The 26,937-nt window shown below is 37.3% G+C and overlaps 14 protein-coding genes across 14 annotated transcripts; 6 read left to right on the top strand and 8 right to left on the bottom strand.

The window, feature by feature from the left end:
* Positions 1–386: 386 nt before the first annotated feature.
* On the bottom strand, positions 387–4,879 carry B0P05DRAFT_529276 (P-loop containing nucleoside triphosphate hydrolase protein). The gene is made up of 7 exons (XM_051576727.1): positions 4,113–4,879; positions 3,935–4,067; positions 3,857–3,877; positions 1,385–3,797; positions 928–1,325; positions 566–874; positions 387–518 (listed from the first exon to the last, which is right to left on the bottom strand). The coding sequence occupies exons 1-7, from the start codon at positions 4,860–4,862 to the stop codon at positions 460–462; spliced, it is 4,083 nt and encodes a 1,360-aa protein (XP_051437736.1). The 5' UTR covers positions 4,863–4,879; the 3' UTR covers positions 387–459.
* Positions 4,880–5,685: 806 nt separating this feature from the next.
* B0P05DRAFT_529271 (F-actin-capping protein subunit alpha) lies at positions 5,686–6,868 on the top strand. Its single transcript, XM_051576726.1, has 5 exons — positions 5,686–5,822; positions 5,872–5,987; positions 6,047–6,136; positions 6,185–6,517; positions 6,569–6,868. Exons 1-5 carry the CDS (start codon positions 5,732–5,734, stop codon positions 6,770–6,772), a joined length of 834 nt encoding a protein of 277 aa, XP_051437735.1. The 5' UTR covers positions 5,686–5,731; the 3' UTR covers positions 6,773–6,868.
* On the top strand, positions 6,847–8,578 carry B0P05DRAFT_529268 (RNA cap guanine-N2 methyltransferase-domain-containing protein). The gene is made up of 5 exons (XM_051576725.1): positions 6,847–7,328; positions 7,392–7,695; positions 7,740–7,801; positions 7,845–8,193; positions 8,240–8,578. Exons 1-5 carry the CDS (start codon positions 6,920–6,922, stop codon positions 8,490–8,492), a joined length of 1,377 nt encoding a protein of 458 aa, XP_051437734.1. The 5' UTR covers positions 6,847–6,919; the 3' UTR covers positions 8,493–8,578.
* Positions 8,579–8,657: 79 nt separating this feature from the next.
* On the bottom strand, positions 8,658–10,285 carry B0P05DRAFT_577640 (uncharacterized protein; the record flags this gene model as incomplete). Its single annotated transcript, XM_051581796.1, has 6 exons — positions 8,658–8,737; positions 8,790–8,888; positions 8,934–8,961; positions 9,012–9,553; positions 9,598–9,696; positions 9,784–10,285. The coding sequence occupies 6 exons, from the start codon at positions 10,283–10,285 to the stop codon at positions 8,658–8,660; spliced, it is 1,350 nt and encodes a 449-aa protein (XP_051437733.1).
* Positions 10,286–11,757: 1,472 nt separating this feature from the next.
* B0P05DRAFT_529240 (carboxyl transferase) lies at positions 11,758–14,217 on the top strand. The gene is made up of 11 exons (XM_051576724.1): positions 11,758–12,077; positions 12,105–12,159; positions 12,226–12,318; positions 12,430–12,587; positions 12,636–12,709; positions 12,759–12,858; positions 12,907–13,159; positions 13,207–13,444; positions 13,495–13,692; positions 13,740–13,835; positions 13,879–14,217. The coding sequence occupies exons 1-11, from the start codon at positions 11,970–11,972 to the stop codon at positions 14,096–14,098; spliced, it is 1,593 nt and encodes a 530-aa protein (XP_051437732.1). The 5' UTR covers positions 11,758–11,969; the 3' UTR covers positions 14,099–14,217.
* Positions 14,218–14,231: 14 nt separating this feature from the next.
* On the bottom strand, positions 14,232–15,533 carry B0P05DRAFT_464103 (nucleotide-diphospho-sugar transferase; the record flags this gene model as incomplete). Its single annotated transcript, XM_051574199.1, has 5 exons — positions 14,232–14,326; positions 14,367–14,536; positions 14,579–14,664; positions 14,713–14,980; positions 15,031–15,533. 5 exons carry the CDS (start codon positions 15,531–15,533, stop codon positions 14,232–14,234), a joined length of 1,122 nt encoding a protein of 373 aa, XP_051437731.1.
* An 833-nt stretch (positions 15,534–16,366) lies between these two features.
* Positions 16,367–17,495, bottom strand: B0P05DRAFT_464324 (glycolipid 2-alpha-mannosyltransferase-domain-containing protein; the record flags this gene model as incomplete). Its single annotated transcript, XM_051574209.1, has 2 exons — positions 16,367–16,635; positions 16,676–17,495. 2 exons carry the CDS (start codon positions 17,493–17,495, stop codon positions 16,367–16,369), a joined length of 1,089 nt encoding a protein of 362 aa, XP_051437730.1.
* A 183-nt stretch (positions 17,496–17,678) lies between these two features.
* B0P05DRAFT_529231 (nucleotide-diphospho-sugar transferase) lies at positions 17,679–19,216 on the top strand. Its single transcript, XM_051576723.1, has 6 exons — positions 17,679–18,031; positions 18,076–18,322; positions 18,369–18,505; positions 18,554–18,833; positions 18,878–19,041; positions 19,096–19,216. The coding sequence occupies exons 1-6, from the start codon at positions 17,689–17,691 to the stop codon at positions 19,194–19,196; spliced, it is 1,272 nt and encodes a 423-aa protein (XP_051437729.1). The 5' UTR covers positions 17,679–17,688; the 3' UTR covers positions 19,197–19,216.
* Positions 19,217–19,277: 61 nt separating this feature from the next.
* B0P05DRAFT_529230 (uncharacterized protein) lies at positions 19,278–19,808 on the bottom strand. The gene is made up of 2 exons (XM_051576722.1): positions 19,601–19,808; positions 19,278–19,558 (listed from the first exon to the last, which is right to left on the bottom strand). The coding sequence occupies exons 1-2, from the start codon at positions 19,728–19,730 to the stop codon at positions 19,383–19,385; spliced, it is 306 nt and encodes a 101-aa protein (XP_051437728.1). The 5' UTR covers positions 19,731–19,808; the 3' UTR covers positions 19,278–19,382.
* On the bottom strand, positions 19,677–20,557 carry B0P05DRAFT_529225 (ERV/ALR sulfhydryl oxidase domain-containing protein). Its single transcript, XM_051576721.1, has 3 exons — positions 20,149–20,557; positions 19,990–20,099; positions 19,677–19,942 (listed from the first exon to the last, which is right to left on the bottom strand). The coding sequence occupies exons 1-3, from the start codon at positions 20,212–20,214 to the stop codon at positions 19,762–19,764; spliced, it is 357 nt and encodes a 118-aa protein (XP_051437727.1). The 5' UTR covers positions 20,215–20,557; the 3' UTR covers positions 19,677–19,761.
* Positions 20,548–21,337, top strand: B0P05DRAFT_529221 (ribosome biogenesis protein Nop16). The gene is made up of 3 exons (XM_051576720.1): positions 20,548–20,665; positions 20,725–20,777; positions 20,817–21,337. The coding sequence occupies exons 1-3, from the start codon at positions 20,573–20,575 to the stop codon at positions 21,301–21,303; spliced, it is 633 nt and encodes a 210-aa protein (XP_051437726.1). The 5' UTR covers positions 20,548–20,572; the 3' UTR covers positions 21,304–21,337.
* Positions 21,319–22,808, bottom strand: B0P05DRAFT_504840 (cation efflux family-domain-containing protein; the record flags this gene model as incomplete). The annotated part of the gene is made up of 2 exons (XM_051575504.1): positions 22,501–22,808; positions 21,319–22,455 (listed from the first exon to the last, which is right to left on the bottom strand). The coding sequence occupies exons 1-2, from the start codon at positions 22,672–22,674 to the stop codon at positions 21,319–21,321; spliced, it is 1,311 nt and encodes a 436-aa protein (XP_051437725.1). The 5' UTR covers positions 22,675–22,808.
* Positions 22,789–23,554, bottom strand: B0P05DRAFT_529219 (uncharacterized protein). The gene is made up of 2 exons (XM_051576719.1): positions 23,129–23,554; positions 22,789–23,081 (listed from the first exon to the last, which is right to left on the bottom strand). Exons 1-2 carry the CDS (start codon positions 23,490–23,492, stop codon positions 22,816–22,818), a joined length of 630 nt encoding a protein of 209 aa, XP_051437724.1. The 5' UTR covers positions 23,493–23,554; the 3' UTR covers positions 22,789–22,815.
* Positions 23,555–23,711: 157 nt separating this feature from the next.
* B0P05DRAFT_529216 (Sec34-like family-domain-containing protein) lies at positions 23,712–26,933 on the top strand. The gene is made up of 11 exons (XM_051576718.1): positions 23,712–24,577; positions 24,618–24,989; positions 25,039–25,133; positions 25,181–25,317; positions 25,362–25,747; positions 25,795–25,884; positions 25,932–26,052; positions 26,101–26,309; positions 26,358–26,436; positions 26,484–26,611; positions 26,652–26,933. The coding sequence occupies exons 1-11, from the start codon at positions 24,212–24,214 to the stop codon at positions 26,793–26,795; spliced, it is 2,127 nt and encodes a 708-aa protein (XP_051437723.1). The 5' UTR covers positions 23,712–24,211; the 3' UTR covers positions 26,796–26,933.
* The last annotated feature ends 4 nt before the right edge of the window (positions 26,934–26,937 follow it).

The following is a 26,937-nucleotide window of genomic DNA, read 5'->3' as shown; positions in this document are numbered from 1 at the left end:
TTCGATCCAGCTGATATGATCAAGATGGGGTGTAATTCGATTTTTTCATTGAAAAGGAAATAAATATCATTCTAACAATGAATACATAATACTGCGTAACTAGGAGCTAAATGATCTAAATTCAGCTTCACTACAGTAATTAGAGTATTGCATATAACATTAAATGCGGGGAAGTAGTAATAGGGCAAACTGACACATAAGTGGGTGCGCAAATTCAGTTTTAGAAATGTCTGAGCTATAGGATATTTTCAACCTGACCTTGCAGTTTCGATTTCTAAGCCATGTAAATGACCACGAAGTCATTCAACGATCACTCAGTAGTCAGGTATCATTCACCCTGTGTTGTCTGAATATCTTATGGACTAAAAAGGCAAGTATTTAAGACGCCATTTAAACAAGCCATTATAGTTATATTCTATGATTTCAAAAAAAAAAAAAAATTATCGTATTCTATCATGTCTAAACACCGTCATTGGTAATAAGTGAAATAATTGCATGTGCTACACCACTGCTTGAGACTATATAGAATGTTTGAGTAAAAATAGAAATAAAAATAAAGGCTTACCATCTAAATCAGGATCTTCAATCTTGATCTCTAATTCGATTTGTAATAATCTCTTCAATTGATTTACTAGTACGCCAATACGAGCCCAGGATCTAAATTTAACCCAACCATCTTCGCCTACTTGTAATCCTCTGCCTAAATGATCAACCTCAATTTGTCCACCAAAGAACAAAATAGCATAAGAAGGGACTTCGGTACCATCTCGAATAAATGTCTTGCTGGTTGCCATTTTTGAAAAATAGGTCAAGAAAGATGAATTGTAATTATTGTTACTGAACAATAAAGAAGAAGGATGTAAGAAGACACGGCCTAAAGAAAAAATAAGAACGGATAAGTGAGTATTGCAATGATTGTTTACTTACCATCGTCTTTAGTAATATATTTGATTTCTTTGGCTTCCTTCTCTCTTTCAACTGTACCACTAAGCAATTTGTCATATTTAGTATCGGGAAGTTGAATTTTGGCTATGTTAGGATTAAGACCAGCAAAAATGATCGATTTTAACAAGTTGGTATTACTGAAGTTTTGATTGTAATGATCATTTCTTGATCGATTATAAAACCCAATTTCTGATAGAGCATCTGCATATTGTCGACGTAGGTTTTGTACTTCATTCAATGTAGCAAATGACAAAAAGTTTTCTTCACAAAAGCTACGGGCTGCTCGCATGCCTTTGTTTTTAATAATATCGTACCATTCTTCATATGCTTTCATGTCTGCTAACCAATCACTTTTACTGTAATTGAATTTCTCTCTAGCCCTGAAAACCAAAAAAGTATGCTTGTTATCTCTCTCTGTTTTTTTAGACATTTAACTTACTGTTTGGCTTCCTCTCGTTTATCCATAGGTGATGTAAATGGACTCTTTAAAGACATAATAGATGCAATGGTCAAAATTGGATCCAGACAACCAAAAACAGAGCCAAACAAGAGCATTTTACTGATACGTAAATCAGCAGGAATGTTAGACATGTGTTTACCAAGCGCTGTCAAATTCCCTCTTTCAGTCGTATCAATCGCTTCTACTTGTCTCAAAGAACGAATGGCACTATCCAAGGCTGCAACAGAAGGTGGATCAATGGCTCTAGACAAGAATCGTCGAACATCATGTTCACCCATCGCCTTGACAGTCAAACAAAGTTGCTCTAAAGGTGTTCGAAGCAATTCAGGTACCTGTTGCGCTCGCATTTTGTTGTCATCTGTGTCGCGTGTAAACAGCTTGAAACATTTACCTGGTCTCGTACGACCTGCACGACCACGGCGTTGTTTACAAGAAGCTCGAGAAGCCCATGTTTCAACTAAATGCATCATATTGTTGGCTGCTTCAAACTGAGTTTCTTTCACTCGACCTGAGTCAATGACATAGACAACTCCTTCAATCGTAATGGATGTTTCTGCCACATTGGTTGAGACAACAATCTTGCGAACATGCGTAGGGACTGTCTTGAAGACACGGGTTTGCTCTTGAGGAGAGAGGTTGGCATGCAAAGGCAAAATTTCAAAATCAGAGCTATGGCCGAGACGAGCTTCTAATGCTTCTACACAGTGCTTGATTTCCATTGCACCAGGCATGAAAATAAGAATAGCGGGCTGTGCGCCGCCTTCAATGGTTACATTCTCATGATCGACAATGTGTTTGACAGCACTTGCTACAAGTTCATAATCAATCTTGTCTTGATTGCGGTATCGAGCCAAAGTGCGCACAGTGTGTTCAGCATATCCCTTTTCCAAGTAAGGCATTTGCCACTGAGCCCATTCTCCTTTGGGCAGATCACCGTCTTCTGACTTTTTCTTAGACAGAGGCATATAAGAAACATACGAAGTCATCTCCAAGATATCTTCCAAGTAAAAGTCTTCTACAGGATGAGTAAAGCCAGGAATTTCAATAGCAGGTGCACCACCAAAGTACTTGGAAAACAGTTCTTGGTTGATAGTAGCAGACATCAGCACTACTTTAAGATCCTTTCTTTTCTTCAATACCTCTCTAAGAATGATCAACAAAAAATCACTGTCTACAGAGCGTTCGTGGACTTCATCAATCATTACATGACTAATACCATCCAACGTAGGATCACTTTGCAGTCGACGCAACAAAACACCGGTAGTGACAAATTGAAGCCGAGTATCAGAAGATGCTTTTGTCTCACCACGCACAGCATAACCTACTGTCTGGCCAATCTTTTCACAACGCTCAGCAGCTACACGCTCAGCGACACCAATAGCAGAAATCTTTCTAGGTTGTGTACAAATAATATGACATGTCGATCCACGTTCCTGCATGATTTCTTCATCCATAATAAACTGAGGCACTTGGGTCGTTTTACCACAACCTGTTTCACCACTTACAATAGTGATTTGATTGCCCAAGACTGTTTTGATTACAGTCGATTTGAAATGGTGTGCTGGCAATTTGGATCTGACAAGACCCATAGGTACATAGGCTGCCGAATTATGCATATTTAATAAAGCTTCTTTGAGCTGTTGAGAAATAGAAGCATTAGGCTTTAATGGGCCTTGATTGCGATGGCGTTTGGGATGGTTTAGTTTTCGCTTAAGTGTTGGTCCTTGCAGTAAATCAAAACTGTTTAATTTCTCTGTCATATCACGTAGTTTAGGTGGATGAGCAATCATTGAATCAGCATGTTCCTGAAGCCATTCAGCACACATATAGATAAAAGGCATGCCTAGATTCTTTTCTGCTTCTTCTACTAATCCCTTGATAAATGCTAATTTTAAATAGCTAGGTAAACCTTCACATTCAATGGTAAATAAAGGCAAACTAAAAGGATAATATGAGTCCTTTGGAATAATCACTTGCATCATTAGTTTTTCGCGATGTTTCTTCTTTTCTGGATTTGTCTGTACATCAAAAAAGATACTGTAGACTTGACGACCCGTTTTATCTGTCTCTTTTTGAAAGCGTGATGCTTCATAGATGGATTCCAATGCGGTCACTTCATCCTCGCAAAGTTGAGTAAGTTCCTCTTGATCTATTGTTTCTGGATCAACAGTAGGTAGCTCTTCATTTCCATGGGTTAAGCGCCATTGTAACATTTCTATCGCTTTCGATTCGTCTTCATTTGCAAGAGACAAAGCTTCTATACAAATGCTTTCTGGGTAGCCAATAGCACTCATACGCTTAATAAGCCAATCTCTGCCAAGTGACTGAACTGTATGAGAGATGGTTGTCATGGTTGGATTGTAATTAGCAAGCATGAAATTAGCAGGTAGATCTAGTATGCATTGATTAAGATTATTTTGTATGTATCATTGTCTCTTTGTTTTTTTTTACCATCTTCAGGAACATGTAAACCTATCATGGATAGACATTGTTAGTGTCTTTCTCTCTCGTTCTAAAGAACTATCTTACAAAGCCAGTCTAAAGCAGCAGTTTTATCGACTGAATAATCCAAGGCTTCATCAGCATGTGCAGCACGAAATCCCATTCGAACCAGTTCATCCGTCAATTGCTTTCGTTCTTCTTTTGAATGCTTTCTAGGCAACTATTGCTGCTATTAGGAATAAGCTCTTACTCTTTGCTTACTTACAGGTTGATACGCAATCTTTGATTTTTTGATAACTCGTTCAGCCAGCTCTCTGTTTTCTGATCCCATTTGAACAGAAGGTAAACTCTGCCAATACTTGCGCATCTTTTCATCCATTTCTGGTTCCCGTACTTTCACTTGATCCATTCTAGCCTGCATAGTAGGCATAGGTACTGCTGAAGCAGCATGCTCTTTTGAAGGCAAACTGCGGTTCTTTTTAGGCGCATTGATAGGAGCATGAGCAGTAAATGGATCTGGTTCATACTGCCATGCATTTGCTGCTGTCTTGAGAGCATCAAACTGTCTCCAATAATCTCTATGCTGAGGAGGCAAAACACGATGCAAGGGCATGTGCGATTTAACTCGATGAAGTGCATATGTGGCTGCCAAATGTTTTGCTTCCATAGAAGTAGGCAAATGGAACTCGCTCGGTGTTGTAAACACAACTGTCTGCATCTGAGCTGTCTTTTTGTTCCGTTGACTGAGAGTAACCTGACCAATGTAGTTGTCTTTTTGTTTCTTGATCTCGAACTCCGGTTTCTCCCAGTTGGACTTTTGGCAATGTTCATGTAAGAGTGAGACAGGTGTCTTGCCTGTCCAATCGCCAAAAATAGTAGAACGCTGAGGAACAGGTTTGTCTTCAGTGGCGTTGGCGCCTGCATTTCCATTCTTGACGATGCCTCTTTTGCCTGATGATTTTTTGGCCGAAGCAGGTTGTGTAGCCTTGCTAGGCTTATTCTTCTTTCCAGACATACCGAAAAAAGAGGCAAATGATATAACTGTCTGAGCAAGGACTAGAGGCTTATTATACTTTCGTGACTAACTTTTCTGTTTATCATGCACTAAAAAGTAAAATGCATTGCTTTCTTTGTATATACCGAGTATCTTTAGCTATTGGATTAGATGGTTAGACTTTTGGTCTTCTTTTCAAGAATTCATTTAAACAATCGTATTAGAGCATTTCTATACATTGAACATACTCAACATGCTAAATAAGTCACTCACATACGAACAAAACCCCTTATACAAACTGGAATATGACAAAAGAAGAGAATCTTTTGTGCTGAAATGATGAATCACTTGTTGGAGGAGAGGATTTTTCCAACCTTGTTTAGCCGTCTTCATTTGCAAGTCAAAGTCTTGGTTATTGAGTGCGTTATAGATTTCTTTCAGTCTTTATAACAATGAACATAAGACGAGTAACCCATTAGAACCAACAATGACTAAAAGAGATTTACTTCATTATGATTTATAGTCATGTCTTCTATTTATACTGATTGACTCATATTTTCATACGAAATAGCAAAGGATAAATGTACACAACATTGATTTATCTACATGCTAATGATGAGAACTCTACAAAGAGCAAGTACTAATTTAGTTTTTCGTTCTTGTCTTTTTTCATCGCTACATATGACAAAGTCAATGCCACAAATAAAGGTTACCGTTTTAAAACGTCTTCAATTACTTGACATTTGATACAACTATTGACAACTAGGAGATACAGTCTTCAAAACATCTCAGCAGGTTTAAAGTTACTTGTAGAGCTCCGCTTCGGGATTTGTATACACATAAACATACTTGTATCTCTTTTTTTCTTTTTCTATTTATTTTCAGACAAGATGGCAAACGTTTCTGTTGAAGACAAGGTTAAAATAGCCGCAGAATTTCTTCTTTCAAGTCCACCAGGAGAGGTCAACGACGTGTTTAATGGTAAATGCGATCCCTGCAGCACGTGTACTCACTTCTCTTGAAAAAATAGACGTTCGTACACTTGTTGATGACGATGAACATCTTCAAGATGGTATTTTACAAGCACTTGAGCAATACAATACAGAACAACATATTACTGTTAAGCCAGAAGGCTTAGATTATGATGTATGTTAGATATGTTTATCCATCATTTTTTGATATATATATATATATATTTGGTTTAGGTCATTCTATCCAAGCATGGCAAAGTCGGAGAAGACAAATTCTTTGATCCTCGCTCAAAAAAGACCTTCAAGGTCGATCATATGCGCTTGGTAACCATAGAAACCAGGAACGAAAAAAAAACTAAAATACATCCATAGACTACTTCTGAAGCTGAAGAATACACTACTGAAAGTACTTTGGAAGAACTTCGAATTGCTGTTGAAAAAGAATGTTTAGCCTATGTTGAAGATCATTTCCCTAACGGTGTTTGCACTGTCTATGCTACTGAAACCGAAATTGCTGTTGCTGTTGTCGACAACAAATACAATCCTAACAATTTTTGGAATGGAAGATGGTTAGCTTCCTGGATTTATGATACCCAGTCAGGCGATCTTAAAGGCACCACAAAAGTGAATGTTCATTATTACGAAGATGGTAATGTTCAACTCAAAGCAGATAAAGATGTCACTCTCCGTGTTAACAAGAAAGATGTAAGCATAATGTAAATGATGTCTAGGACTGTGTATTCACAACTGGTTTAGGATCAAGAACAATTAGCGAAGGCTGTTGTAAAAGAAATCTCAACCTTTGATAAAGAGTATCAAAGCTCAATGAACGATAGTTACAGTGATCTTGCTGAAAACACTTTTAAGGGCTTGAGAAGAGCCTTGCCATTGACACGTAACAAGATGGATTGGAACAAGATTTTGAACTACAAGATTGGAAGTGAATTGTCTCAAAAATAAGCTTTACAATGTATTAAAGAAGTTCTTTATACTTCCTCACTTTTTTCTCGAGACTTCACAGGATTAAACTCAACTTTTTCATTGACTGCTTTTTTATTTCATTTGGCTTTTTTTTTTCTGAAAGTGTCAATAAGAAAAAAAAAGTGAATGTTTAATCAGCTTTTTACACGCATAATTGACAAATACATGAAGTCTGCTGTTCGTTCTATAGACAACTCAAACAACCTAGATCACACAGTGTCTAAGGATCTCGACTTGCCCAACAAAGACAGTGTGGATCACAGCAATCCCGAACAACAGGTTGCAAGTGTTGCCTCTGACTCTGAAGAGGAACCAGTTACATTCAAAGATACAACAGTCTCTTGTCTGAAAAACAACAAAGACTTTGACGAGCAAGAAAAGATGTCCAAGAACGATGATATTGGCCAACTTGCTTTGATAAATGACCAACAAAGCATCGATGAAGATACACTCAAGGTTTTTGGGTCCGAACCAGTAGACAATAAACCATCCAATGACTCAGAAACAGTTGATTTGGAAAGCTATGTTGATCGAGCTATACAAGAAAGGTTAAAAGAGCTCAAACAATTAAAAGAGAAAGAAGAAAAAGAAATCATACCAGCTGTAGAACAAGTGGACATAGTCTCCACTGAAGAAACTATTCTCGAAACAACAGAAGAGACAGCCGTATTTGAAGAAACAAGCGTTGAAATAGAAAAAGCTGAGGCACCTGAAGAATTGCCTGTTCGAACAAGAAAATCGTTGTTGAATGACCCTTACTCCGGGTACACGAAACCTACTGGCAGAAATAAAAAGAGAAAGAAGAACAAGAAAAAGGCTGAAGTTCAAGCAGTTGAACCTATAGAATACAACGGCGTTATTGTGTCTTATACCGAAGATACGATGCCTACAGACATGATAAAGTAAAGTGAATTACCCTGTGTTGCTCATGCTCATGCTAGACTAGATATTACTACCAAAGATATGCTTATTTCTCTAGATTCGATGAAGGCATCTTGATGGACAAAGGTATACCACTTTATACTTTGCATTAGATATTCATTTTCTACAGAGGGATGGTTTTCTGTAACACCCGAGAAAATCGCAGAACACATAGCCCAAAGATGTCAAGCAGATATTGTGATTGATGCGTTCTGTGGATGCGGTGGAAATGCCATTCAGTTTGCCTTCACATGCGAGCGCGTCATTGCAATTGACCTTGACCCAGTTAAGCTTCACTGTGCTCGTGAGAACGCCAAGATCTATGGGGTCGCCGACAGAATCGAATTCATTCTAGGTGATTTTTTTGATTTAGCACCAACCCTAAAAGCCGATGTCGTATTTCTATCGCCACCTTGGGGAGGACCATCTTATATGATAGAAGACACTTATGATCTAAAGACGATGATACCTGGTGATGGGTAAAAAGCTGAGACTAGTTATACAATGTAATAACGCATTTTGTAGCCTAAAGATTTTTGAAATTGCCTCACAAATAACACCTAATGTTGCCTTCTTTGTACCTCGAAACACAGACCCTCAACAACTCGCTCGATTAGCAGGACCAGGAAACACATGTGAAATTGAACAAAACTCACTTCGTGGAAAAGTGAAAGCACTAACTGTATACTATGGAAATCTAATCAACTACAACTATTTAGAGAAACTTGAGCAAGATATTGCTGAAGAGGAATTGATGGCCAAAATTGTACAATATTAATGATATGTAAATAGCATAAAGAAAAAGGATTAAATATTATTAAAAAAAATCTTGATATGTTGGTATATACATAAGAAAATACAACGTACAAGTTCAATAAAATAAAATCAGGGAATAAAAAGTGTATCGTACACGAGGAATTTTACAGAAAACCACCTGATGAGTCTAGAAGTTCATCAATGGTGTATGTGAAGTGCCTTTAGGATAGACTACCAATGTTGCTATAAATAAGCCAACTGTAATACCTGTTGGAAAGCATATTAGAAAAATATACATAAAAAATGTGCTTAACTTTACCTATCGATGTTTCAATCATACTTAAAGCAAAACCAGCACCTTGGTTTGCGAATTCGCTATTATCTGAAGATCCAAAGAAACCCAAAGCAGACTTTAAACCTGCATACATATGTCAGTTAAATCACAAAAAAGGTTAAAACTTACCCAAACTACCCGGCACCATATAGAAAATCTATAAGAAAAAAAAGGTTAAATCGTCGTCATCTTACATTTGAAACTTACACCAAGAATGACTGCATCCAAAGACATTTTACCAGTAAGCTTTGTCAGCAAGTTCCCTAATAGACCAACAGTAAATGCTGGAACTACTTGCAAAACTTGTGAAGGAGCTTGTGCGTAACAAGATAAAGCATAGTTGACCACAAAACCTGATACAGCTACAAAAATCATTGGAAGCCATCGTGGTACTCTTGCACGAAGATAGATACAATACGCAAGAGCAAACAATGGTACAGTCAAGAAATAATAGGCTTGGGGAATAATAGTAACACAAGTAGAAGAACTACTAGCTGCTTTACATGCTTGTGCCTGGCCTTGTGATGACACAGACTCTGCGTCGATTTTTCCAAAGATTTCTGACCCCATTTCAATACCATAGCCAAGTAAGAAAGAATACATGATGGCATACACCATACGAACAACACCACTCACAGGCTGTCTGGACACAAGTTCAATCAAAGCAACCGCCATTGAATAACCAGGTAATATCACGATAAATGATGCGAAAGCAACAGGAGTGAAGCAAAAACCATACCGCCATACAGCTATTTTTATATGGTTAGATGCATACAGAAAACATCTCTCTTACCTCTAGAGACAAATCCGATAACAATACAAACAGTGATTTCCCAAATAGGTTGGAAACTTAAGTAACGTCCGGAAAATAATTCATACGTAGCAAAGAAAACTATATGAAAGATTAGATATATGCTTTTGATTGAACCAATAGATCTTACTAGCTAAAGCAGCAGATAAACCCCCTCCTTAAAGGTACCGCCATAAAACATGACGCAACCACAAAAACTAGCAATTGCATACACAAACGGATTTAACCAAACAGGATAAAATTGTGGTTCGTTGACCACTTTATCAATAAATTCCAGGGCTTCATCCACAGATACTTCACCGTGAGAAACTAGTCTCTCTAGACGATAAATCTCACCCAACTTATGCATATCAAACAGTTGAGAACTGCGAATAAAGTGTGTTTCTGTTGTATGTGTTGTCTGGTCAAAGAACGTCAGAAACATGACGTTTGGTATATAGACATATTCTGCATCCACCCCAAGTGTGTGCGATACTTCTCGAAGAATATATTCAAGTCTGTGTGCTGGAGCACCATACAACATCAAACATTTTACTAATTTGCGCAAGAATTCCTGTTTTTGTAAAATGTTTGCAATTTCAAAAGTAATACGGATACGATCCTCAAGTGTGATAGGCTCAAATTGAGAAGCAGTTGTGAACATGCTGTCGATGGAAGATCGCCGAGACATACTGACTGAGCTTGTCATTTTGCGCTTCTGTAAACTGGGAACTAAATGGTTGCTGGTCGTAATTGTTGATAGCCAGCTTGTTGGTCGATGGGCAATGTTAGGTCTCTTTAAGCCATTAGGTGGAGTAGATGTTGGAAGAGCATCGAAGCTTGACTGAATATTCAAGTTGTACATGGATGCCGGCTTCTTTATTTTTGGAGTCTTTTTCTTTTTATTTGTTTCCTAAAAATAGTTCAATAACTTGCCATTTATTTTGTTCCCTTACTTTTTTTTTCTTGATTGTCTTTCTTCTCTTGACAGAAGGTTGTCTTCTCTGGGCTTCCAGCTTCATGAGACTGGCTAGAATACTACCACTTCCTCCACCATAATTGTTGGCATTTGCAGAAGAATGATTGGATTGTCGTTCGATTGAATTGAGTTCATCCGTATGGTTTGGCTCTGAGCCTTCATCAATCGTATTACGACGGCGTGAGTCGGAAGCACCACTAATGGATGGGTATCGTGTGCTAATCATACGCTGTACAAGGGTTCCAGCTTCAGCAATATGCTCTTGAAATCTAACATGTCTGTCTCTAGCTTCAGCTTGATCTAGGGCTGCTTCAACAAGAGTACCTGCGGAATCTCGTCGGGCTGCAGCAATTGTACTACGTCTTCTGTTCATAAGATCTTGGTTACTATTCGGACTAATGTAAGGTGCATTATAAATGCTGTCTTTTTCTTTTTCTATATAATCAGAGCTAATACTAGAATCAGTATCAGAGCTTGAAGAGGTTGAGCTGCGAGTGTCTGGTTGGTCAATTACTGGGCTTTTGATGCTTTGTTTTCGGCCGCTTCCGCTGCCATTGGAATTCACAACTTGAATCGTAGGTAATAATGGCCAAGATCTTCTTGTTTGTATAGAAGCGGATCTAGGTCTAGAAAATAATTCATCGTCATTGTTGTTATGATTGACATCAAGATTTTCTGTATTTTTTGCTAAGGGATGGTGATAATCCTCCATTCTTTCTCTTTCTCTCTTTTTTCCTTGATGTAGATGAGTTTCTTTTTATAAGGAGAAAGAAAGAGAGACAAGAAGGAAATAAACAAAAGAGTTGAAATAGAAAATGCCCTGTGTAACTTATTTCTGGAATGTCAATTTCTCTTTTATTGTGTGGAATACAAAAAATTTCTCATCTATAAAAGGTCAAGTTTATTGAAATAATTGAAGAGTCGGGCAAGTCAAAACAAGGGCTTCATGATGCCATGTATCTATCACTGCATATGATGTCATACCAGTAGTTTATATGTATATATGCTTTGTATATGATTCTTTTAAAGGATTATCAAAGCGACTTCGGGTAAATAAACCAAATGAAACTTGACATATCGTTGTCATTCAAAGCAAGTAAAATAACACGAATCAGTATTCAATATATTAAATATATGCAGTAAAACTCCTGTTTTTCCTTTTTGTTAATATTCCATGACAAACGAATTATCTTGCCTTAAGAAGAAAGTGACTGCCATACACAATTTATGATCTGTTGATCATTGTCGTACGTTGTGAAAATATACACACATACAAAGCATGTGAGGGTAAATACTTCCTCCTTTTTTTCTCTCTTTTTGCGCGTGTGTGTGTGTATGTATAATATCGCATAATTTCACTTTTTCTACTTTTTTTTTCTTTTTCTCGTTTTATAAAATGTCTACTTTAACCACTACGCAACATTTAGTTCCCCGCCATCCTACAGCAATCAATAAGACGAGCACAGAATACAAAAACAATGTTGAGCAGTGGCAAGAGTTAATTGTTCAACTAAAAAAAGATTAAATGAAGCTACAGAAGAAGGAAAAGCCAAACACATTGCTCTTCATAAAAAGCGTGGCCAAATGTCTGGTAACACAATACTCCCACACAAAACAGAGAAAAGAAACTCATTTGAGTGGCGATTTATAAGCTCGTGAACGTATTGAATTGTTGCTTGATGAAGATTCACCTTTCTTGGAGTTATGTGCACTTGCTGGTTATGATCAAGACGACCAAACATTGGGTAATAACATATTAACTGCTTTATTGGCCCTTGACAAATTTTCTTAGGTGGATCTATTGTGGCAGGCATTGGTCTAGTCAGGTACAGATTAGAATTACATGACTGGCATAGAATTAATCTTAATTCTCAGTGGTGTTTTGTGCTTAGTTTCTGCCCATGTTGCTACAATGGCAGGTGGTGCAATGAATGAAACATCCGCTTTAAAAGGGAGTCGTCTTCATCAAATTGCTATGCAAAATAGATTACCTACCATCACTTTTGTTCAATCTGTACTAGTTTTTTTTTATTGATTTGATAAACTCTAACTTTTGTTATAGGCAGGTGCTAATTTGCAACAGCAATTCCGTGTCTTTCATCGAGGCGGTGCTGGTTTCCGTAATCAAGCTATACTGTAAATATATGTAGATGTATGGTACGCTATCCTTAACATGAAATCATAGTTCAAAAGCAGGCATACCTTCCTGTTGTGTTGTTTTTGGCAGCTCAACAGCTGGTGGTGCTTATACGCCAGGCATGAGTGATTATGTGATCATGATCAAGGTAAACTGGAGAGACATTTATCAACAAGAATTAATTCGAATATAATAGAAACAAGCACAAGTATTCTTGGGCGGTCCTCCTTTGGTTCAAATGGCTACAGGTGAAGTCACTGATCCTGAAAGTCTTGGTGGTGCTGATATGCATTCCCGTATCTCTGGTGTAAGTGACCAATTGGCCGATAATGAACTTGATGGGATCAGAAAAGCGCGTGAATGGATTGCTAATTTGAATTGGGAACAAAAAGGCAGTTTGCCTAGACGACATATAGAAGGTCAATACGAAGAGCCTTACTATTCAGCTGGTAAGATGGCAGCACACTTGAAATCATGCTTATGCTATTGATAATAGAGGAGTTACTTGGTATTGTTTCGGCTAATATTCGTATTCCTTTTGATGCTACCGAAGTCATTATTCGTATCGTAGATGGCTCGCGTTTTACTCCCTTTAAGCCTAATTATGGCGGTAATTTAGTTTGTGGCTGGGCGTTTATTCACGGTATTCCTGTTGGCATTCTTGCCAATAACAATGTCATTTTCACTCAAGAAGCAAACAAAGCAACTCAGTTCATTCAGCTTTGTAATACAAAGTAGGTTTCTGTAGACATGCTTTCTTTTTTTGTACTTACTTTTTCTTTAGGAATACACCCTTAATCTATTTGCAGAACATTACGGGCTTTATGGTTGGAAAACGATATGAAGAAGAAGGCATCATCAAAGCTGGTTCTCGTTTCATTAATGCTGTGAGTAATTCACAAGTACCCGCTATTACTATTATGATGGGAGCAAGTTATGGTGCTGGCAATTATGCCATGTGTGGTAGAGCATATGAACCAAGGTAATACATATATATCATACACTCAAAAAACTAAACCATCTCGATAGATTTCTTTTCTCTTGGCCTAATTCGAAATGTTCTGTCATGGGAGCAGAACAATTGACTGGTGTTCTTGATCTTGTTATGCGTCAAGGTGCAGCAAGGTTTGTATTTGTGATATCTATAGATCATTTACATATTTTACAGAATAAATCAAGAGATTGATGAAGAGATGGCTAATCAAAGAAAGGCTATGTTTCAAGCATCTGTAGAAGCTGAATCTGATGCCTACTACACTTCTTCTCGTCTTTTAGATGATGGCATTATTGATCCTAGAGACACTCGTACTGTGATTGGCTTTTGTCTTGCTGCTATTTATAATAACAAGGTAGAAGGTGGCAATCTTTATGGTGTTAGCCGTATGTAAAGAAGAAAAAAGAAAGAGAGGTATATCGTGCATATAGTGTTTTATTATCGATACTATGTTAAGAAAGTACTACTGTACACAATCAATCGCTCGCTGTCTTTCTATTCCAACGATGAATAAATATTTATATAATCTAATCGTCTTTGTCTGGCTGAGTTACGATATAACTTGATGCAGTTCTGTTAGCTACATCCAAATACAAAGATGAACATGATCCTTGGTTGAAGTCTACACATAATTAGTTTTTTTTCTTGGATTTTTATCTTACCAAAAGAAGTCTCAGCATCACAATAACATTTACTATTCAATAACCATTTCTCTTCAGTAGGACAGTGTTCAAAATTATCATGCTTATAACCAATGTCATAAAACCAATGAACATCACTTTCTTTCAACATCAAAGCTACTGCGATAGAATGCACTGGCGCATCGCCCCATCTGAATATGATCATTAGACCAGACTCTGGCTATTGAGCTTACCTTTCGTAAAAGAAACCACCTTGTTGATCCAAATATTTGAAATAAGCTTGATATCCTTCTGATCTCATGTATTTCACAGAGGCAATCTAAAAATCTTTATCAACAAACTGAAGGAACTCATTTTTTTTCTTTACCTCAAAATTACTCCAGAAATGACAAAGATTGTATGACCAGCCATTATCATCGCTTACAAAACGTAACAAGCTGTCTGGTCTAGTTCGAGGATAAATATATTGAGGATGACTTTTAGCAAAATCAATTGTTGTTCTCCATAAAGTAGGAATGGTTGCTCGATATTCTCTTAATGCAATCGTAAACCCATATTTCAAATCTCTTTCTTGCATCAATCGAAATGGGTCATAATCAATATCACAGGAGAACTTGACACCAGGTTCAACACGCCTACAAATATTATGCATAAGAAGAATGTTTAATAAATACAAATACATTACCAATAATAATCAAGGTTGTCGAGCAATGGGTGTAACATAAAGAAACCAGATTGATAACGACACATGTGCCTATAACTCTCACTACCGCCATAGACAATTTTTTGTTCAGCCATATCTTCTCTACATTGTTTAGCATAGTCTTGATCGATCCAATCGGGATAGCTCCAGTGTTCTTTAGGAACAAGGCCATAGTGAACTTTAGCTGTTGTCATCATTTGAGTCATGTTGATAAATTCTTCTGTAAAAGGTTCCTCGTTCAAGAAAATCCAAGGGTAATGGTATTTGTGGTTAAAGCGATCTTCAAGGTATCTCATAGAAGACCTCAATGCATACAACTCCTTATTTCTTACCAAGACCACGAAAGCAGCTTTGACGCGCGGTAAACTTGTGTCTGTCAACACCTTGTATTCTTCTTCGGCTGAAGGTGAAACCACCGTTGTGTCTACCAAGTCTTGTTTTGATTTGGCTATCACAGCAGCAGCAGCTTTTGGTACCTCTTCCATTAAAACGCCCATGGCTTTCTTTTCTTGTATCTTTTCTGGATCTTGATACATGGCTTCATATGCTTCGTCTTGTTCTTTTCGTTGCTGTCTTAACTGTTCAAGTAACGGTTCTTGCTGAGCAAAACCAGCAAGACTGTTTGCTGTTGATTCTTTCAATTGCCGAGCCTTTTCTTTCAAGAGGTTATAACATTCGGCTGAATTATTACAATATTTGTTTTCGTTTGTCGATGATTGATAGATCAAAATTATACCAATTAGAGCAGCAGCAGCTATCATAAAGCGAAATATGGTCCTTGAAGAGCATAGCTGTCTAGAATGCAATGTCATATTGACTTGGAAGAAGAAAGAGAAAGATAGATAGTATATGAAACAGGAATGAATTTTATTTATCACATTCCCGAATCTCAGGGCACAATCGAAGGAATGTAATACAAATAAAGAGTGTTTATTTAATTAACGCTGACCAGGTACTTGAATATCTTTAGCTTTAAGAAATTTAGTCATGCCAGAGACAGCTTTTGGATCGATTATTTTCAATAACTTCTTTGTACAGCTCTCTGCATGGAAATCTAAGAAGAAGAAGAAAAACGAATGAGCAGAAGCCAAATATCAAGTATCCTTACCAAAATTAATGTTCACATCGCAGCTACACTGTTGTAAAAGTGTTTGATTGTAAGGACAATGCGTAGCAACAGAGTGTGTGTAACCAATATTGTTGAAGAAATGTATTTGTTCCTTTTTCAAAAACAATGCTGCTGCAATTGTTTGTACAGGTGCATCTCCCCATCTATTTATGGTGAATGACTCCATTCTTTTGCACAAATAAATTAAGGTTACCTCTCATAAAAGAAATTGCCTGTTCTGTCTAGATAAGCAAAGTATTGTTGATACGCTTCTGATCGAAAGAAAGACAGGTTGGCTAACTGGAAGTTAGTCCAGAAATGACATGTATTATAATCATTGGCATCTTCATCATAGATCCATGGATAAATCGTCTCATGCTCTGGTAAAATATAATCAGAAAACCGCTCCACAAATTCATTGACTCTTTTCCAGAGCGTAGGAATGGATTCCGGCATTTCATGCATGGTGATAACAAAACCTAATTAAGTCAATATATGTTCTCTACATGGCTTAATTACCTAAGGTTTTGTTTTGTTCCTTCATCAATAAAAACATATCTTGGTCCATTTGACAGCTGTAATCAGCACCAGGCTCTACACGCCATGTATATTCAACATCTCTAAGCAACGGGTGATGGAAGAAGAAGCCAGCATGGTATCTTAGCAATTGATGATAAGATAGGCTAGAGCCCTTATGAACATTGTTCAATTCTTGCCCCATCATCATAAATTCAGCTCTGTCGACATCAATCCAGTAAGGATAGTCCCAGGTCTCTAAATCAATTTTACCAAAAAAGACTGGTGCTGTCACTACTTTTCTAATGTATTTCTGGAATTCAGCTGTAAATGGTTGATTGTTTAACAAGACCCAAGGATAACGAGTGCCGTTCTTCATATGGTCCTCCATGCTCTTAATCACACTACGCGCTTCTGTTAATTTCTCGTTTCGTACAACCATGTAATATGCTCCCTTCACAGGCAAATCTCGCCAAACACTGTCTGGAATGGTTACATCGGGTTGTGGAGACTCTTTTTGATTAAGATGTTCAGCACGTTGATGTTCGAGTAACAAATAAGAAGGGTCCTTTTCCAACGATTGATCTGACACTTGAGGCAGGTTACACAAGTATCGTGCGAGATCAACATCTTTGTTGAAGCTATAGTTTTGAGATAGAGTGTCCCAATGCACACTGCGTCCTATAAAGTAACATGCTGATAATAAAGCAGTGACAAGAGAAATACGAGACAGTATTTTCCAGTAACGACGACGTTTGTAATTAGGCTTGGAGGGTGAATTCAGATCTGAAGAACTGAAAGGGTTATCATGTAGAAAGACCATATTTTACTGGTAAAGAAACAGGAGAGTGAAAGAGAAAGGGAAAAAAAAAGAGAAAGATATACAAAATACGCATTGTTGTTTTTTTTATTATTTTGGAGAATGCATAAAGCACATATTTGTTACACATTAATATAAACTAATCCGTCAAGAACGATTGCTTTCTTTTTCTTTCCTCTTTCTCTTTGTTACTTTCATGTGGGCAGGAACACGTCGTTATCCTTGCCTTTTCATTCAAATTATGATTGGCGTTCACCTTCTAGGTGCTGCTTTTTATCTCTTGAAACGCAAAGATACCAGTTCTTATTCCATTCTTCAAGTCATTCAAAGATTACAAGCAAAAGATAAACCTGTCTATGATCCTCATTTTGCGGACCAACCCAGCTCCTATACAATTAAGCCGCCTAACCTTCCTTCTTATGAACTCTCTGTGAATTTGCCTCCTCCTACCAACACAACAGAACGTCAAGCAGCTGCTTTTATCGTCTTGGTCCGTAATTCAGAATTAATAGGCATGCTGCAGTCCATGAACGACGTTGGTATGTTATCAAAGTATGTTTGTTGTTATTGACCGTATTGTTAGAGGAACGATTCAATCATAAATTCAATTACCCTTGGATCTTTTTAAATGAAGAACCTTTTACAGAAGACTTTGTCAGATTTACCACCAATGCTGCTTCTGGTAAAACTCATTATGGGTTTGTGAATGAATCTATGTGGGGATATCCTGACTGGATTGATCAAGAACATGCTGCTCATCAGCGTGAAATAATGAAGAATTTACCTTATGGTAAGAGTGAAAGTTATCGTCACATGTGTCGATTTCAAAGGTAAATATGCAAGTCGTGTACGTGTCTTGCTTATGTGTATCTTTAGTGGTTTCTTTTGGAGACACCCGCTTGTTTTGAGTCTTAACCTGGAGTACTATTGGCGTGTAGAACCTGATGTAAGATACTTTTGTGATTTGGATTATGATCCTTTCCTTTTTATGAAGCAAAACAAAAAGAAATATGGCAAGTATCGCATTTGTTTGAATTAATTTGCTCATCTTAAACAAATAGCATTCAATATCTCATTCAAAGAACATTCGGGTACTATTCCTACTCTATGGGAAACAGTTAAGCAATTCGCAAGAGAAGCCACAGTCAAAGGAAAAACTTATTTCCCAAACAAAGTGACAGACAGTATCTTTAAGTTTCTATCTCAAGATGATGCTCAATCTTACAATGGGTGTCATTTTTGGACTAATTTTGAAATTGCAAGATTGGATTTATGGCATACAGAAGCATACCAAGAGCTGTTTGAATACTTGGATCATGAAGGAGGTTTTTTTTATGAAAGGTAAAGAAAAGCATAGACAAGGACGTATTTCTAACCCAACATAGATGGGGAGATGCTCCAGTACATTCTATCTTTGCTGCTCTTTATCTTACTAAAGATGAAATCCATTTCTTCAATGATATTGGGTATAAGCATAGTACTTATCAGCATTGTCCTGCTGAAGAAAGCCTTCTTCGTCGGTGTGCCTGTAATCCTGCTTCCAGTCTAGGTAAATACCTTCTTTCTCTCACACTTGTTTGATAAATACTGACTGTATGATTAGACTTTCATGACCATATGAGTTGTTTGACTGAATACATGGAAGCAAGAAGTTATGATTCAGAAATAGACAAAAGAACAGTGAATGACATGCTTTTATTTTAATCTAAATCCATAGAGGATATTGGATTATTGATAATCTATTATCTATATAAATAAAACTGATATATATATTGACAAACAAACCTCTATATGCTTTGTTGACTTGATACATTTCTCAAATGCCGCTTTATCTCTTGGATCAGTAAATCTAGTTTATAGGTTAATAATCCTCGAAAATACAAATAAACCTTACTCTGATTGATTTAAGACAAAGTCTGGAATATGCGGTTTTTTATCGCCTGGTTTCCATTGAAGTGGAAGTCCAGTCTGTACCGTGTCTGTCTGCATAAATTCATCTTCTGCCAAAAACTGGTCTATATTATTGATTCTAATTACGTTATTATTATTATTATTATTATTATTGTCTAAAGAGATAAGGATAAGTATACTATGTTTCTTTACTTTACTTGTAGAGTCAAGTGTCATGGCTGCCATATCTTTTGCAAAGCTTTCTTCTGAAATAAACCTTTTCCTAGGTAGACCATCACTAGCGATTTCTTCTGCTGAAGGTCGTTTTTTATTATCGTAAAAATTCATTTTATTTTTTTTAAAAAAAAAAGAAAGAAAATCATGTGGTTGTTTCTGCACAACCACAAGGGTATTTTGAATCAATTTCAGCGCAATTAAAGATTGGCTTATGCAGTCTCTCATTCACTTTATTATGCATAGCACATAGCCATTGTGAAGCAGCAAATCGAGACGATGTTTGTGGTGGATAGGTTGTGATTAATTGGTTGAAATGACGTGCACTAGAATGGTCATTAATACGAGTCAAAAGCATTTCGTATTACTTTACCAATCACCACAAGGATACAAGGTAGAGAATAACATCATGAATTGATGTAATGACTGTCGCTCCTGTTCAGTAGGTTTCTCTGGAAAACGACCTACCATTGTATGAAGAAACTAGATAACCTATAAGTGCCTCTATTGACTACATTATGTCTATATATACCTTCCATGTTGCTCTTCCAAGTTCGGCCCTTTTTTTATATATATGCTCAGTATATGCCATATGCATAGGAGATTACCTTTGTGTCTGATTGCCCATAGAAGACATGATTATTTTATCATACTCTAAATCAGCTTTCGCTTGTTGTATGATAGGCGATTCTACTACATTGTTTGTTGTTGGGTCTGTCTGCTTAGTGAAAATAAACAACACTGAAAGCACTAGTAAACAAAAGACACCGATAGATGCTATTATGCTTTGTCGTTTCAACATCAAAAAAATAGAGAAAAGCGTAACATTACTTACTCCTGAACTTCAGTTATGCGATTGGGTGCCACAAACAAGTCACAGCGTCAAGCTTTTTCTTTTTTTTTTGTTTTTTTTTCTGAATCTGGTTTTCTTTTTTTTTTTTCACTACTAATCATCCATGGGTACCGTTCGTCAAAAGAAAGCTGCTAGAAGAACCAACAAAAACACAAGACGTACAGCCGATAGACACAAAAAGAGAGTGACTATTCATGTAAGTGATCCACCTGAGATCAAGCTGGATCGATGGACTGATCTATATTTTTTTTATAGGGCAATCCCATCATCAAAAAGAACTGGGATAAAAAATTGACACTTAAACAAAAGTAAGATAGTCTCATCAAACTCAAAACTAACCTGATTAGCTATGCTAAGCTTGGTTTATTAACTTCTTTGAATGGAGAGACGGGTGGTAAAGAAAAGATCCTTCCCGACGAAAAGCAAGCTGAGACAGAAGAAACAGAACCTAAAGAACTAAAAGATTTGACAGAAGAAGAGATTGAAGAATTAAAAAAGACCTTGAATCCCGGGGAAGGTTTGATTCAGCGTGATGAAGAAGGCAATGTGGTCCGTATTATTGTGGGTGAAAAGAAGACACACGATGAAATTTTGGATGCTGAAGTGGCTCCAGTAGAAGCCAAGACAGACGTTGTTCGACAATTAGAAGCCCATGCTGCTAATGCAGTTCATCACGAAAAGTATCAATCAGAATATGAATTGGATTGGGTTCAAAAACTGATCAACAAGCATGGTGATGATTACAAGGCCATGTTTTGGGATAAAGAATTGAACATATACCAACAAACAGCTGCTCAATTAAAAAAGAAGTGCCAAGCTTATCTTAAGAAATAATAGTTTAATAAAGAGTTAGGGATTAAAGCCAACATCATCGACTACTCTTCTATGTTCAATGTCATGTTCTGCACTATAGTCAAGATGAACAAAGGCTCTTTCTACATTCTCTAGTAATTCTAAAGCGTCTTGCAATGCTTCCCCTACATCATGAGCTTCTCTTAAGGGACAGTCGGGAGGCAAGATAATGTCAATTTCGACCAACAAACGATCTCCAATATAATAAGCTCTGACAGTATCTACAGCTTGAATCTTTTTAGAGAAACGGTAGGCCATGTAAGTCAATTGTTTAAGGTCGTCCGCACTAGCTGCTTGTCCAGTCAATCGACGAATGTTCTCAAGCAAGACCCCCATCCATTCATAAATAATATAGATAGACAACAAGATGGCACCTAATGGATCCAGCCATCCCCATTCCATATAGTTGCCTACAACAGGGAACAAAGTACTTGAGATAGTGAACACCACATCATTTTCATGGTCATAAGCCAATGCTTCGACACTTGAACTTCCCTTGACGGAAGCACACCAAACCCAAAGGACTGCTTTGACAGCCACATTGACTCCCAAAATAATCAAGGCCTGCATACTCAAATCAATCTGTTCGGTAGCTTCACCTGAAGTCAACTTCTCTATGGAGCTAATCAAGACTTGTGAAAAGGATGTGGTGATTACAACAGCAAATACAATGATACCCAAGGGTTCCATACGTGATTTGCCTACAGGATACGTATAGTAGTCCTTCTGTCGAATGATTCTGACTGTAAAGAAGATGATAGCATTACTGACAATATCTAAAAAGCTTTCAAAGGCAGAGGCGAGTAAGGCCATCGAGCCAGAATACCATGCAAGAATAATCTTGGTAAGAAATAAGGCTACATTGGCAAAGAAGGATAGGTTGATGGCTAAATGAATTATCCACATGGGGGACTTTTTAGTATCGAGATCAGGTGAACTTGAGCGACTAAGTAAAGGTTGAGCAGCACTGACATCCATAGGCTTAGGAGCACCTGTTTCGTCTTGAAGGAGACCATGCTCTTCATCTCTAGGAATACTACCATAGGCTGATTGAGAAAGAGGTATTTCGCCTCTCTTAATAGAATCAATGACTCGATCTACTTGAGTAAATTTAGAAATCATGTCATTTTGATGCTATTCACTATCAGTATAAACCATGAATCAATACAACGTATATACCTGATAAAACTTTTTAACATGTTTATTTGTGTATGTCTTGAGTTGATCATCAGAAACACGGAGTGATTCAAAATGAACAGGAGGAGGCAGCACTTCATTGACAGCAGCTACAAGGGAAGCTCTACGCTGCAATTGTCTTGCAGAGCTGCTAGTGTCGTCGTATTCAGGCGACATAGTCTATATACAAGAAAAAAAGAGAGAGAGAAAAAAGAAAGAAGACACTGTCTCGGACTAATTTTGACCTACAAGTGCAACTTTCTCTCTCTTTTACAGGTTCTCCTTGTTATCTCTTATGTTTTCAATCAAGGGCTTTATTTAACTAATAGTATTACCGAATTGGTCGATTATCACGGTATTGAGATCATAAAGTGTATAAGTAGGATCTACTAATACTTTAGCAGGACCAGCCCCAATGTACTTTCTGAAAGGATTCTGTACAACCATAAAGGGCACTGATTCATACACACAGTGAGGATGTCTACCAATGTAGTTGACCATGATACGGTAATGATAAAGACCTGTAACATCGTCTACTTTGAGAGGGAAAGCAACAGAACCAGAATTACCCTCAGTAAAAAGAGCTACATGATCGTATGAGCCATAGATACATTCTACATGAACTACTTACTGATATTTTCACCCACAACATATTGGTTGTGCTGTGTAGAATTCATGACACGAATACGGGTAATAATATCAGGAGAAAAATCAAGGTCTTCGTCTACAGTCCATTTGAGTTGTTGAATTGAGCCAGCTTCGAGTGCAAGACCAGGAGCAACAGGAGCATCAATACGGAAACCCTTACAGAAATCAGGATTGATACGTGGAGGATTGTAGCCATAGATCATCAAACTTTCTCCTGTTTCTGCTCTACGTTCTAACTCTGTTGTGGCCGAGGCAAATCCAAGGATCAAGGCAAAATAAGCAGTGAAAAGCATCATGATGAGCGAATAAAGAATAAAGTATGGGTTTATATACCTTATTCTAATCATGACTATGGCATTTCTTTCAGAAGCTTGTTTACATTCCAAATTAAAGTATGATTTATTGTAGCATAAGGTTTTTGGTTACTGTTACACGATAACGTCCTCTGTTCGTCATTTCAGGGCAATGCATATATGCCAAACGAACCATTCTTCACTCTGCCCATCATAAGGCTTGTCTTTTTTTTTTTTAAAGGATCCAAATCAAGCAGCATGATTCATTGCTCCGACAATTTTGTTGTTTCTTTTTTATTTATTTATTCATTTGAATTATGGCAAGAGTAACGCGTGGTGTTTCGCTTGAAGAGTGGGAAGAAAAGACAAAACTAACAGAAAAAGAAAATCAAAGTGTCTATGACTTACAAGACGCTTGCTCGGAACTACCACTTCCTTCCAACTGGGTATGTCTTTTATCAAAGACAAACACAATACTTATAAAGTAGTACTTTGGAGATAAACTCTTAGCTTCACCTGTCCTGAGTCATACGTTAAGTTCAGGAGGTCTAACACCAGATCAACCGGCATCGAGTCCTCTTAATCCTCATGTATTGGCATCGCGGCTCTTGGGTGCTTCACTCACTCGAACACTTTCAACAGCAGACTTATTAGCCGAAGCTTCAGCAGCAGACTCAGCAGCAGAAAAGCATGTAGCCAACGAAATCGGAAGCGAGAAACCTATCGAGACGTTGCAGGAATTCTTTGATTGGTTTGCTCGAGTGGAATCCGAAATGGAAAAGGGACAAGAAGATGTCTACCGAAACCATGTATTGATTGTTGAAATGTATCAAAAGGCTTGCGATGATTTTTTGACTGATTTAGAGGCAACACGACAATTGTTTCATGAGTCAGAGAAGGATTATGCATTTGTAGACAGTCGTACTCGCTCTGTTCAGACTGCTTGCGAGACATTGTTAGAGGAACAAGATCGTTTGACTCAACTTGCAGATGGATTAGCAAGTCGATTGGCTTATTTTAATCAATTGGAACCCATTGCCAAACTGTTTAATTCTCCAGGAGATGATATCTGTCTAAATTCTGAATTTATACCTATGCTTGGGAAACTAGATGAATGTATAGAGTACATGCAACAACATGTAAGCTTATTTGTATTGACTCTAGACTTATTTGATTCAGCGTGATTACCGAGATTCTGAACTCTATCTTATGCGTTTTCGTCAATGTATGACTCGAGGCATTACACTCATTAAGATGTATGTAGTCTCTACCATTAAGACATTGGGATACGATGCATACAAACAAGTCAATGCAAAAGAAACAACTATTGGTAAACAACTGACCATGTACTATGTCAAGTTCAAAACCATGGCATCGACAATTAAATCATTAACAACCCAAGTCGATAAAAGACATGAGCATAAAGAATATCAATCATTGTATGAAGACATGCTATACGCTTATTTCCAGACAAGACAACAATTGCTTAGTCCTTTGATCTCGAAAAAGATACAACAACTGAATCCTAATGACAAGGACTTGTTGGGATTTGTCAGTATGATTGGTTTGTAATATACTTCTAACCTTGTTTTATGTATAGGCTAAAAATGGCTGTGCTTTTATGATGAGTCTTTGTTCTGATGAATTCAATTTGTTTTATAATTTCTTTCATTTGTCTGGAGAGCAAGAGCTATAGTAAGTCCAAGCGTATTACAACTTGTGTTCAATATCCTGTTCTATAGTCATTATCTAGATTTGCTTACAAGTCATCTCTATGATTATCTTCGGCCACGTATTATTCATGAAAACGATATTGGTACACTTTCAGAACTATGCAATGTATTTCTGATGTATGTCATGCAAGATGAAAATGACTTTGGTAAGTCTATAAGCATACTATAAACAACTCATAATGGATGTTAGTGGTGGGCATCATAGACGATAGAAATGAAGTTAAATTTGGCCATTTGATTCAAAACATTTTAGAAGATACTCAAGCCAGACTTGTCTTCCGTGCCCAGATGTTTATACAGAGTGATATTCAAAACTATCAAACAAAACCTCAAGATTTCGAAATAGTACGTTCTAAGCCTAAAACAGAAGAAGACAAGAAGACTTCTGTTGTCTTGGATCCAAATGTCTCCACAACTGCTACACTTGCTGTTACGAGTGAAGATGCCTCTGATACACAATCCATCCAATCCAATCGATCCAACCTTCTAAGCGAAGGCAACGATAGTTCGAGTGGTTGGTTTCCAACATTACAAAAGACACTTTGGCTTCTTTCAAAACTGTATCGCTCTGTTCAGGTAATCTTATGTTGCTCTTGATAAGTTGATTTACCTTGGTAACATAGACGAGTGTATTTGAGGATTTAGCACAAGAAGCCGTTTCTTTATGCAATGATTCACTGTTGAAAGCAAGTGAGACTGTACTTACACTCAAGGTAATTACCATTACCAAGGTCTATATCACAACTAAACTGCACTACAGTCTCGTCTGGATAGCGAACTATTCTTGATTAAAAACTTGTTAGTATTGAAAGAACAACTCGCTCCTTTTGAAGCCAATTTGGTTCATGCAGGCAAAACTTTGGACTTTTCTCATGTCACAGGTAAGAAAGAAAAATGAGCAATAAAAGACTCACATAGCATCATATTAGATTCTTTATCGTCTTTCCAGCAACAGAAATCACTGTTGTTCAATCCAAATGCACTGATTGGTTTAGCACAACGTGGTATGCCTCGCGTGGTAGAAGTGAGTTTAGATTCTCGAAGAGAAATAGACTTTCAAATCAAGAATGTGTGTGAAAAATTCATCAACAATTGTGTCGACAGTTCAGTGGAACCTCTGACTGCATTTCTTATCAAAGTATGTATGCATGAATGACTTGTAGATCCTCTAAACAAATCTGTATAGCTTTCAACTATCTTGCCTCCAGAAATATCACTACAATCCTCTGAGGGTGGTGATTTTTCCATACAAAGACTGGGTCAAGGCAAGTAACTTGTAGGTTGAGACGTATGATCTCATCATGAATGATAGACAATGTACATGAAGCTGTTGATCAGTTTATGGAAGCTGTAGAAGAACGAATTAGGTTTGTTACACGAAAACTGAAAGAATATGTAAATGATGCCAAAATGGAACAAATCCTGATGAAACCAATAGAGGTATACAGACGCAGACTTGGTTCTTACTGACCTTCTTTAGACAAGCATTATTGAACAATACAAATCTTTCTTGACGCGGGTTGAAATCGAGTCCAAAGAAGGAGGAAGAATTGATAAACTAGAACGACAGCCCATGTCTGTGGAGTCAGTAGCAGTTTCAATTTCACAGTTAAAATATCAGTGATTAAATGATAGACATTTGTTGTTTTGTTTGAGGAATGCGGCATATGGTGCTAAAATACCAAGTTTTAAGTGTTATAATCTGTACTAACACATCTTTTCTCCCCTTTTTGTAAACCCAAATATACTTTTTTTTTTTTTTGGTT

The sequence above is a fragment of the Gilbertella persicaria genome (genome assembly GCF_025201335.1).
Source record: "Gilbertella persicaria strain CBS 190.32 chromosome Unknown B0P05scaffold_7, whole genome shotgun sequence".
Lineage (NCBI taxonomy): Eukaryota > Fungi > Mucoromycota > Mucoromycetes > Mucorales > Choanephoraceae > Gilbertella > Gilbertella persicaria.
This window is presented reverse-complemented; position numbering and strand designations above follow the sequence as displayed.

Coding starts and splice junctions, on each gene's coding strand:
- B0P05DRAFT_529230 (XM_051576722.1), bottom strand. CDS start 19,730: ATGAATTTTTACGATAATAAAAAACGACCTTCAGCAGAAGAAATCGCT. Junction 19,559..19,600: donor CATGACACTTGACTCTACAA/GTAAAGTAAAGA, acceptor TTATCTCTTTAG/ACAATAATAATAATAATAAT.
- B0P05DRAFT_529268 (XM_051576725.1), top strand. CDS start 6,920: ATGTTTAATCAGCTTTTTACACGCATAATTGACAAATACATGAAGTCT. Junction 7,329..7,391: donor GGAAAGCTATGTTGATCGAG/CTATACAAGAAA, acceptor AAGAAATCATAC/CAGCTGTAGAACAAGTGGAC. Junction 7,802..7,844: donor AGGCATCTTGATGGACAAAG/GTATACCACTTT, acceptor CATTTTCTACAG/AGGGATGGTTTTCTGTAACA.
- B0P05DRAFT_529276 (XM_051576727.1), bottom strand. CDS start 4,862: ATGTCTGGAAAGAAGAATAAGCCTAGCAAGGCTACACAACCTGCTTCG. Junction 4,068..4,112: donor CAAAGATTGCGTATCAACCT/GTAAGTAAGCAA, acceptor TAGCAGCAATAG/TTGCCTAGAAAGCATTCAAA. Junction 875..927: donor ATATATTACTAAAGACGATG/GTAAGTAAACAA, acceptor TTTTTTCTTTAG/GCCGTGTCTTCTTACATCCT.
- B0P05DRAFT_529216 (XM_051576718.1), top strand. CDS start 24,212: ATGGAAAAGGGACAAGAAGATGTCTACCGAAACCATGTATTGATTGTT. Junction 25,885..25,931: donor AGACTGTACTTACACTCAAG/GTAATTACCATT, acceptor ACTGCACTACAG/TCTCGTCTGGATAGCGAACT. Junction 26,310..26,357: donor TGACTGCATTTCTTATCAAA/GTATGTATGCAT, acceptor AAATCTGTATAG/CTTTCAACTATCTTGCCTCC.
- B0P05DRAFT_529231 (XM_051576723.1), top strand. CDS start 17,689: ATGTGGGCAGGAACACGTCGTTATCCTTGCCTTTTCATTCAAATTATG. Junction 18,834..18,877: donor GGAGGTTTTTTTTATGAAAG/GTAAAGAAAAGC, acceptor AACCCAACATAG/ATGGGGAGATGCTCCAGTAC. Junction 19,042..19,095: donor TAATCCTGCTTCCAGTCTAG/GTAAATACCTTC, acceptor CTGTATGATTAG/ACTTTCATGACCATATGAGT.
- B0P05DRAFT_529271 (XM_051576726.1), top strand. CDS start 5,732: ATGGCAAACGTTTCTGTTGAAGACAAGGTTAAAATAGCCGCAGAATTT. Junction 5,988..6,046: donor CAGAAGGCTTAGATTATGAT/GTATGTTAGATA, acceptor TATTTGGTTTAG/GTCATTCTATCCAAGCATGG. Junction 6,518..6,568: donor TCCGTGTTAACAAGAAAGAT/GTAAGCATAATG, acceptor CAACTGGTTTAG/GATCAAGAACAATTAGCGAA.
- B0P05DRAFT_529219 (XM_051576719.1), bottom strand. CDS start 23,492: ATGATTAGAATAAGGTATATAAACCCATACTTTATTCTTTATTCGCTC. Junction 23,082..23,128: donor TGTTGTGGGTGAAAATATCA/GTAAGTAGTTCA, acceptor ACGATCATGTAG/CTCTTTTTACTGAGGGTAAT.
- B0P05DRAFT_529221 (XM_051576720.1), top strand. CDS start 20,573: ATGGGTACCGTTCGTCAAAAGAAAGCTGCTAGAAGAACCAACAAAAAC. Junction 20,666..20,724: donor AAAAGAGAGTGACTATTCAT/GTAAGTGATCCA, acceptor TTTTTTTTATAG/GGCAATCCCATCATCAAAAA. Junction 20,778..20,816: donor AAATTGACACTTAAACAAAA/GTAAGATAGTCT, acceptor TAACCTGATTAG/CTATGCTAAGCTTGGTTTAT.
- B0P05DRAFT_529240 (XM_051576724.1), top strand. CDS start 11,970: ATGTCTACTTTAACCACTACGCAACATTTAGTTCCCCGCCATCCTACA. Junction 12,588..12,635: donor CCATCACTTTTGTTCAATCT/GTACTAGTTTTT, acceptor CTTTTGTTATAG/GCAGGTGCTAATTTGCAACA. Junction 12,710..12,758: donor TTCCGTAATCAAGCTATACT/GTAAATATATGT, acceptor ATGAAATCATAG/TTCAAAAGCAGGCATACCTT.
- B0P05DRAFT_529225 (XM_051576721.1), bottom strand. CDS start 20,214: ATGCATATGGCATATACTGAGCATATATATAAAAAAAGGGCCGAACTT. Junction 20,100..20,148: donor TTGGAAGAGCAACATGGAAG/GTATATATAGAC, acceptor TAGGTTATCTAG/TTTCTTCATACAATGGTAGG. Junction 19,943..19,989: donor TTGTATCCTTGTGGTGATTG/GTAAAGTAATAC, acceptor TGACCATTCTAG/TGCACGTCATTTCAACCAAT.